This window comes from Carassius gibelio, chromosome A16, assembly GCF_023724105.1.
Source record: "Carassius gibelio isolate Cgi1373 ecotype wild population from Czech Republic chromosome A16, carGib1.2-hapl.c, whole genome shotgun sequence".
In the NCBI taxonomy this organism is placed as follows: Eukaryota; Metazoa; Chordata; class Actinopteri; order Cypriniformes; family Cyprinidae; genus Carassius; species Carassius gibelio.
Genome location: NC_068386.1, coordinates 13,208,515 through 13,217,812, shown reverse-complemented (window position 1 = coordinate 13,217,812; position 9,298 = coordinate 13,208,515). Strand labels below are relative to the sequence as shown.

General features: G+C 35.8%; 1 protein-coding gene and 1 long non-coding RNA gene across 3 annotated transcripts; both read left to right on the top strand.

Moving 5' to 3' along the window:
• The first annotated feature begins 49 nt into the window (after positions 1-49).
• Positions 50-8,362, top strand: LOC128030048 (E3 ubiquitin-protein ligase MYLIP-B). Of its 2 annotated transcripts, XM_052617520.1 has the most exons (8): positions 50-187; positions 3,200-3,280; positions 3,794-3,984; positions 5,388-5,573; positions 5,726-5,923; positions 6,031-6,195; positions 6,647-7,064; positions 7,715-8,362. In XM_052617520.1, the coding sequence occupies exons 1-8, from the start codon at positions 182-184 to the stop codon at positions 7,880-7,882; spliced, it is 1,413 nt and encodes a 470-aa protein (XP_052473480.1). In that variant the 5' UTR covers positions 50-181; the 3' UTR covers positions 7,883-8,362. The 2 variants fall into 2 exon arrangements, with proteins under 2 accessions (XP_052473480.1, XP_052473481.1); XM_052617521.1 differs by lacking the exon at positions 50-187 and having other exon boundaries at positions 3,194-3,280.
• Positions 188-2,504, top strand: LOC128030049 (uncharacterized). Its single transcript, XR_008187779.1, has 2 exons — positions 188-456; positions 1,861-2,504. It is a non-coding gene; the product is annotated as an uncharacterized LOC128030049 (long non-coding RNA).
• Positions 8,363-9,298: the final 936 nt, after the last annotated feature.

The window sequence follows — 9,298 nt, the reverse complement described above, 5'->3', positions numbered from 1 at the left end:
GTTCAAAAGAATGATTCGCGAATCGGACATCAGATAACGTAGAGGCGGATCTTTGAGTTAGAGCAGGGCTTTATGAATCTACTCTCGCTGGTTTTCCAATGAGGTACGAGCCAGCCTCGTGAGGCACGGGACCTTCTCTCCTCTGTCCTTGTCTGTGTGTGAAACAATAACTGCATTCACCATGTTAGAGATGGGTATAAACGGAGGTCGGAGCCAGCTCCAAATGGGCGGGTCAGCTCCAAATGGGTGGGACTTCAGCTCCAAGTGGGCTGTACAAACCTCCAGAGCCTTTTGATTGGTTTATTTAATGTCAGAGGGTTAATGCACGCTGCGAATCCCCCCCCCACCACCACCAAAAAAAAAAAAAAAAAAAAAAAAGAAAGAAAGAAAGAAAAAAAAAAAGACGACGTCAACTTCCCAAGGCTTTTCAGCGTCAAGAAAGAGGAATTTGAAGGGGTAAGTTTAGAGTTGAACAACGTATTACAAGTTGTGAAAAAGTGCAGTATCTTGGCGGTAGATGTTTTAGTCTTGACGTAGTTAAATCATGATTACAAGCTCATTGCATTCAAGTTTGAAAATGGGAGGACATTCATGTGCAGTTTTTACATTCAAAACTCATATATACGATTATATCGAGATCACGTTAAAACAGCATTAGCAGCACAGATAAATTACATCTTTATTGTGTCTGTTACCCTTTTCTGCTAAATATTTCTGCAATACATATTTAGGATTTACGCTGCAGATTATGGACACTGAAGACCATAAGCATATTGTGACTAACGTTACGTAAAATATGTAGGCCTATGTATTATAACTGCACTGATATTTAAGCGATCAATAACTATTAATAGATTTAGTACAGTGTTCCATAAGAATGAGTCTTAGTTACAACTCCTAACTGATTATGCTTGACTTCAACAAAGCTGGTCATTGTTTCAAAACCTGCTGTTATATTTTTAAAATGTTATCTATTTTTACGTGTAACGTTAATTCAAATAATGTAATGCAACTGAAACATTTGGTTTAATTACCAAATTAATTTTTCAATTTAATAATCATAACAGAGTGGATATATGAGGATAACTGCAGTGTCCACTACCATGCATTACATATCAACAGGTGTAGAATTAATTTTGACATTGTAGGAAACACAAACAAACAAAAACATTATGTGTAAACATTGTGTTACAGAAAGTTCAAGTCTGGGTGGCCAAAAGTTATATTTCAGTGACCTGGTTACCGCCTCTCTCTGCAAACCCAAAGGATCACCTTCCTGTAAACTGTTTTTTTTTCTTTCTATGCATCAAGATGTGTAATTTATTGTGTCTGAAGAATTTTGACTAATGTGTGTGTATGTGGGTCTTTGTGTGGATAAATTATGTTACTTTAAAGGTGGACATTTGCAACAGTGCTTGTCCCTAAAATTGCTCCAGGGGTATGGTCAGAGACTGTCCTAAATGACAAATGTTGGAATGTAAATGACATTACATTCTGTGGACATCTCACATAAATGTGCATTGTACTTTAGTTAATGTTAACTTGTCAACAGTGAATTATTTTACGATGTCATTGGACTGAATGTTTAGTGACTAATGACACTTCATTCCAGTAAAAATATAATCCATAGACTTGGAGTGAAAGCAGCAGCAAAGTGTTCCAATGCTGATAAAAATCAAGCAGGTTAAAACCTCAGGTTCCTTAAAAATCTGTTCTACAGGACTGTTTGGGGTTGGACAGATTTTGTAATGGTTTTGAAGTCTGATGCTCACCAGCCCTACATTTATTTGTTCAGAAATGCAGTAGAAACAGTCATATTGTAAATTGTAATAATATTTTACAATAACTCTTCTATTTGAGGCAGCAGCGGATCTACTCCAATCATCATTAACGGGACCACAGTGGAGAGAGTGAGCAGCTTCAAATACCTTCAAATGCCCTGCAAAGAGTAGCTGAGCACATGTCCAGAACATCTCTCCCCTCTCTGCAAGACATCCACACCAGAAGATGTAAATCTAAGGCTGTTTAGATCCTTAAAGACCCCACCCACCCTGGAAATCCACTGTTCCATCTGCTACAGTCAGGCGGACGATTCTGCAGTCTGATGACAAAAACAGATAGGTTCAGGAGGAGTTTCTTCCCTCATGCTATCAGACTACTAAACATGGACATTAAACACACTGAACTTTATAGACCGGTTGTTTAGGGCTACCCAATAACTCTCTGCACACTGCTTTTTTGACAACCTAACTATGCAACTCCTCCTCACTGCACATTGTCTACATCTCTGCACATCATCTGTGTAGCAGTTTCTGTGTAGCTTCTCTACAAATCATCTGTGTAGTAGTTTAATACAGTATATTGTGTATATTTTATACAGTATATTTTTTCCTGTTGTTTCATTATTTTATTTTTTTTGCACAGTCTAAAAAGAGTATGCCAGACCTACATTTCACTGCTTTTTGCATGTCATATAACAAATAAAACTTGAATTTTTAATGGTGTGGAGTGTTACCTGTGATTGAGTTGGTGATAAAAAGGAGATGGAGAAAAGAGTGTCTTAAATTGGACTTTGGTACCAATAATATTTTCCTCTCAAGTCTTGGAATGTTTTTTTATTATTATTAATTCTTGTATTACTATTTAGATTTTTTTTTTCTTTTCTTTTTTTTTAAATTAAATGTTTATTTGTAAATTTACTTCCACGTGTGGCTTTTTGTAATGTTGTTTCACCTAGAGCCAAGGGGGTTGTAACAATCTAAACAATATAATTTCTCCCTCAGATTTCAAACTTGCATTAAAGAAAAACATTAACATACAGTAAACATTTTATTGCTCTAAATTACTCATTCATTTTCTTGATACTGATATAATTATAAAATTTATATAATTTAATATACTTGAATGTTTGCAGCTGTCACAAAATTATTAACCTCTTGTTAATAAAATGTAAACTACAATGAAAAACAATATCTGTTTTTCATTAGTATCGCTACTTTATGCCGTCCTCATTCGCACGCACCCCGGCAATGACGGAATGTGAAATTTCCGCGTAAACCCCGCCCGTTTGTAAAGTCCCGCCCACTAGCGGCAAAAGTTCCTCCCACTTGGAGCTCTCCGTGAAGTCCAGCCCACTTGCGGCAAAAGCTCCTCCCACTTGGAGGTCTCCGGGCTGCAGCGATACCTACTTGCCATGTTATGCCACATAACTCGTCCGGACTCGTTGGTTCTGGAAGTGGAGGTGGACCCAAAAGCAAACGGAGAGGACATTCTCAATAAGGCGAGTGTCGGGGATTCACGTTTCAAGTTTAGGTTTTTAAAGTTATCTAAACATTTCTTAATTATCATATGACAATTAGCATCACATACAAGATAGCAAATGTAATGCATCATTAATGTCATGTCAATTACTGTATAGAACACAAATGTTTGGCAATTTTCATCCATCGTTTAAAAATAATGAATTTTATTATTTTAAATAATAATTTTTTTATAATAGTATTATTTTAACGAATTATTCGAAATAATTGATTTGGAACATTTGTGATTTCCTACAGCAGATGTAAGAACTTCTCATTATTTTGGATAATTATTTATTCATCAGTAATTTCCTTTGAAAGCAGGTGTTCTCATACCATATTGCCATTTCAAAAGTCCCTCTTATGTAATATATCTCGTCTTTCTAAAGGAGGAGGGGTGCTAAGAGCCCACGTCCCAGCATTCTTCAGATGAAAGCACACATACTTCTGCATCCAAAAAACGACCATTGAATGTTTTTGTATTTAATCCACAGATATGTCGCAAAATGGGAATCATAGAGGTAGATTATTTTGGACTTCAGTTCACCGGTACAAAAGGAGAGATTTTATGGCTGAATCTCCGAAACAGGATTTCTCATCAGCTGGACTGTATGTCTCCTTGCAGACTGAGGCTGCGAGTCAAGTTCTTTGTTGAGCCACATCTAATCCTGCAAGAGCAAACCAGGTGAAAACACCAAAGTGAATATAATTGGCCATATTTTACATTATTGTTTATAGTTTGTGCATAATTGTACACAACACAAAGTTTTTACATTATTGGGAAAAAAAAACAGGATCTGTCTACGTATTACTGCAGAGTCTTTGATGTTTAAAATTTTTGCTCACTTTGGAGAACTTGAGGCATATGGATTACAGCTGTTTTTTTATATTTATTATTTTTTTATCTGTTTCATGTGTGCAAACAGGAAGCAGCTGTCTATAGTGCTTAAAGTGTTAGTATAATTTAAAAGGCCATGTGCTTTTGGTATTTTGTCATGTTGTTTTTTGTTCTTACTTTTGATCCACATCTCCATGTGTCTATTCATATAATGCCTTTCTTTTACCTCTGTGGCAGGGAGTTACCAGTGTGCATGTTTGCTCTTGAAATTTGCACTCTTTCAGTTAGGGAGTGCCTCACATATGCCTGCTGAGGCAAATCATATTCCTCTGGAGGCTTTTTGAAGGGACATCTGTGTGTGCATGCTCAAATCTTTATAAATGTTCCCTAAAGTTCAAGAAAAGTAAGCATTTTTGTGGGATGCTCTGTAATACAATGGTAGTACAGTGTGTTCCCAACTAGAGTCTAGTGGAGCTGTTTGGTCACGTCTGATGAGGGCTGTTGGTAGGGGTGGGAAAGTGTCAGTGTGTCTGATTCTGAGTTGAAATGCACTGTAATGTATTCTCCCTATTGCACAATCTTCTACAATAGCGGGACAAAATCCAGCTCACTCTCTGCCAGCCTTTGTTATTCTTTCTCAGTCTTTAAATGCGTGATTATAAAGGGATTACTTATTGTAATGCAGACTGTGAACTTTATTGTTTTATGTTAAAATGCATATTGGCTAACAGGCTACTTATCTTTATGTGATGCAATATTAATCATAGTAAATGCGTCAGTGGGCAATATGTTTGGATCTGTATTATTTTAAAGTTTATATTTGTATTATACTATTTCTTCCCTGTTCTCACATGTACAAGTGATTTATGTCAAGTTCCAGAAGTCACAAGTCTGCTTCTGTTACTAAAGCTCACTGGGTTTAGGCTTCTGAGTAAACTTGCCTTCAATCCAGCTAATGTTTTAGATTATATCAGTGGGATGACAGTACATTAACGTGTTTGAGAGATACAACTACATATTATAATAATTATTGAAAAAACACACAAAAATACTCATATTAATATCTCTGTCTATATTCAATACACTACATCATCCATTTACCATATGAGAACAATTTGGGAAAATAATGAACACTGGTGTATAAGTACTGTATATAGAACTGACTAATGTGCTTCTTGTTCCTTACTGAGTCTTGTTATGAAATATGGCTTTATTAAGTGTCTCCATGTATTCCCTCTGTTGCTTTGCAGGCATTTGTTTCTGATGCACGTCAAAGAAGAGCTTTTCAAAGGAAGCTTGCGATTGGACGCAGAGCAGGCGATCGAGCTCTGTGCACTGCTAGCTCAGGCAGAGTTTGGAGATTACACCCATAACACAGCCAACTACTGCTACTCCCAGATATACGGTCAAGACCCCAGCCATGATACTATCAACAAGTAAGAACACTGGAAAGTGTATATTCTCAGTCAGAATAATATCAGTGCTTCCTCCAAATAAAACTAAAGCAATTCCTCCTCTTATTGCTGTAGAAAGAAAGTGATTGAGACAGTTTTGTGGAATAACAGTGGTGTCTTTTGTGTTTTTATAGTATTTCTTTGAGGCATAAGTCACTGGAGGGTGTTAGTCAGGCTTCAGTGGAATATCAAGCCTTGCAGCTGGTTTCCTCTCTTAACTACTATGGCGTCGAGTGGCACTCTGCACGTGACTCTGAGGGACAGGAGCTACTCATCGGGGTCGGACCAGAGGGCCTGTTTGTCTGCAAAACAGATTTCACCCCTATTGAAAGGTGCATATATATATGACAACAAAATAAGAAACACTGCTTAACACCGGGTCATTCAGAGATTTAAAATAAATGTGTCTATGACATCACACCTCAATACTTTCTTTCAGGATCATTTACCCAGTCATTCAAATGGCCACTCAGTCTGGAAGGAATGTGTATGTGACCATTACAAAAGACAGTGGGGACAGTGTGGTTCTTCTTTTTAAGTTCATCAGTCCCAGTGCTGCCAATGGACTATATCGTGCTATCACGGAAATCCATGCCTTCTACAGGTGAATATTGTTATGACTCTACCAAACGTACTTTAGTAAAGGGATTTCAAAAGAGAAAACTACTTAAGCATTTGCCACTGTTCAAGCAGGGCTGTTATAGTTTTGAATTTTGAATTTCAGATTTATTTCAGTTTTATTTGAAATCTGTCTTCGTCGGTTTTCACTGTCATTGATAGTTTTTTCATTAAAGTTTATTTTAGTTTTAATTTATTTAGCATATTTGATTTTTATTTTAAAAGCAAAAATAAACGAAACAGGTTTCATTTTCATTTAAAGTTTTTTTTTTTTTGTTAACAACAGTACAACTGTGTTTAATAAAAATTTTTACTGAAATTATCTCAGTGTAAAGATTAGCAGATTTTCTTGCAGTACATTCAAAATATATAAATATTTTAGACATTTAAAACTATTTCATACCCATTTTTAATTGAACACAATTTGAACTGAACAGGTGTGACACTGTAATGAGCACAGTGAAGATGCAATATAGCCGTGACTTCAAGGGTCATCTGGCTTCCCTCTTCCTCAATGAAAACATTGACCTTGGTAAAAGGTACATCTTTGACATCCAGCGCACATCCAAAGAAGTATATGACCGAGCACGCCGAACCCTGTTCAAAGCAGGGATGGCTGTGACCGAATGTGGTAGTCCAAAAGACGATTGCAGTCATTCTCCCCTGAGACAGACAAAAGCTGAAAGCAAGGAGCGGATGTGTGGCGGATGCAGGGAAACTTGCTTTCTGAAGGGAAAACTCCAAAGACTACAAGAGGCCCTGACCTGCTCTCTGTGCTGCGAACAGGAGATCAACGCTGCGTTCTGTCCTTGTGGACACATGTTCTGCTGCTATAACTGTGCTGGCCAACTTCAGGTGATTGTAGCATAATTACTACAAGATTAGTGCCATTTAGAACAATAAAAAATACATATATGTATATGACTTAGAATTACAAACAATATATACTGTAACTACCAAGTTTATATATTATTATCATTTTTTAAATAAATAAATAAATATATATATATATATATATATATATATATAAAATACACATATGTATACAAATACATATATTATGTGTTTATATATTATATATCATCTTTATTACTATATTTATTTATATAATACTATATAATATTACATGTAATATGGTATTTTCTTGTGAAAAATCATTCAACTTATTGAACATTGATAACAAATAAAATAAAGTAATTTTTTTCTCATGCGTAGCTATCATCTAAATTGACCTCTGGTTACCCTCATAACATATCTCCCGGCATGTACTGTCAACCATAAGCGACTGAAGATCTTGATAATCAGACATTTCTCAATTGCGCAGCAGTCCTGCGACCTTTTAAATTTCACTCACTATCACTTCAGTGGTGCGTGACTGTATAGTTTAACAAAAAAACTACATAATTAACATGTGCCATAAAGAAAATAGTGTAGAAGTTTAGATAAGACGAATATATTTGTGTGTTAACATTCATGATATTTTCCCTTCTTTCCTCTCTTATCAGTGTTGTCCAGTGTGCAGGTCAGATGTGCACCGTGTTCAGCATGTCTATTTACCCACCTGTGCCAGTCTACTTGGCTTGGCAGAGGCAAAGACAACCACCTTCACTGTGCCCAGAGGGACTGCCATCTCACTGGATTGTGGCAATAAAGAAAATACCTGTCAGATGTAGTATTTCTGCTCACAATACAGGGATACATTACATACTAAGTATCGCTTTACTGTAATTAACTTTTTCCTGATAAGAGAGAAAAAAAACCTAAATTGTCAGTTACAGACAAGACATCGATCAAATCTGTAAAGGGTCTATTTTTATTTGTGTACATTGACAATAACAAAAAACATTGTGCCTTTGTAAAATCAACAAAACAACCAGTCTGGGCTTTCTGCCATCTCCGTGAACTACTGTCTGAAACGCGTCACAAAAATGAACCAAAACTCAAAATCAATAAACCAATACTTTACACACAGACGTGAGAATTATTTCGATACAAAAACTTTGAAAAACAAATATTCTGTGATTATGTAATCTGTATGAAACGAAGGTGAGATACAGTCTTTCCTATCTGAGCTCATTATCTGCAACCATACCTCAACGCAAACGGCCTCATCACCTGTATACAAAAATAAATAAAATATAATTTTGGAAGAAGACCTGCTTTGAGGAATAAGCCAGAATTTACCAAAGTTATTCTTACTTACATTACTTGTACGTGTTATTTTTATAAATATGTGTACGCATTTTACTAGTTGGGTTTTAAACTATCCTGCCAAACTGAAATGAGTGAAAGCGAGTGAAATAAGTAATATGTAGCCAACTTTTTATCACAGGCTAAATTTTATATTGAAATGAGGATGTACATTTTTAGCTTTCATATAATAAAAATATGAGATAAAATACAGTGCATAATGTGAAAGTTTACACTGCAGCATGAGGAATGTTACAGTCTAGGAATGTTTAAATCAGTGTTTACTGATCTACTATCAGATGTCGATGTTTATAATGTTCTAAGCAATACGAATTTATTCATATATTTTGCAGAGTAATTCTATTTGTTAACCAAAGAAAGTCACATTTTTTATGTTTATTAGTTGTTTTAAATCTAAAAGGCTTAACTATTCCACGTTTGACTCAAATTTAAATAAGATTTTCATTTTCAAATGTAGTAGTTAACACTCCACACCAACTATATTCCATATCTAAAAGGATTTTTAAAGATGTATTTTATATATGTCTCTGTGTGTACAGTTTATATAACTGTACTTTATACACTCACCTAAATGATTATTAGGAACACCTGTTCAATTTCTCATTAATGCAATTATCTAATCAACCAATCACATGGCAGTTGTTTCAATGCATTTAGGGCTGTGGTCCTGGTCAAGACAACCTTGAGGCTGATGGGCTACAACAGCAGAAGACCCCACCTGGTACCACTCATCTCCACTACAAATAGGAAAAGAGGCTACAATTTGCACAAGCTCACCAAAATTGGAGAGTTGAAGACTGGAAAAATGTTGCCTGGTCTGATGAGTCTCGATTTCTGTTGAGACATTCAGATTGTAGAGTCAGATTTTGGTGTAAACA

Coding starts and splice junctions, on each gene's coding strand:
- LOC128030048 (XM_052617520.1), top strand. Junction 5,924..6,030: donor GATTTCACCCCTATTGAAAG/GTGCATATATAT, acceptor ACTTTCTTTCAG/GATCATTTACCCAGTCATTC. Junction 6,196..6,646: donor GAAATCCATGCCTTCTACAG/GTGAATATTGTT, acceptor TGAACTGAACAG/GTGTGACACTGTAATGAGCA.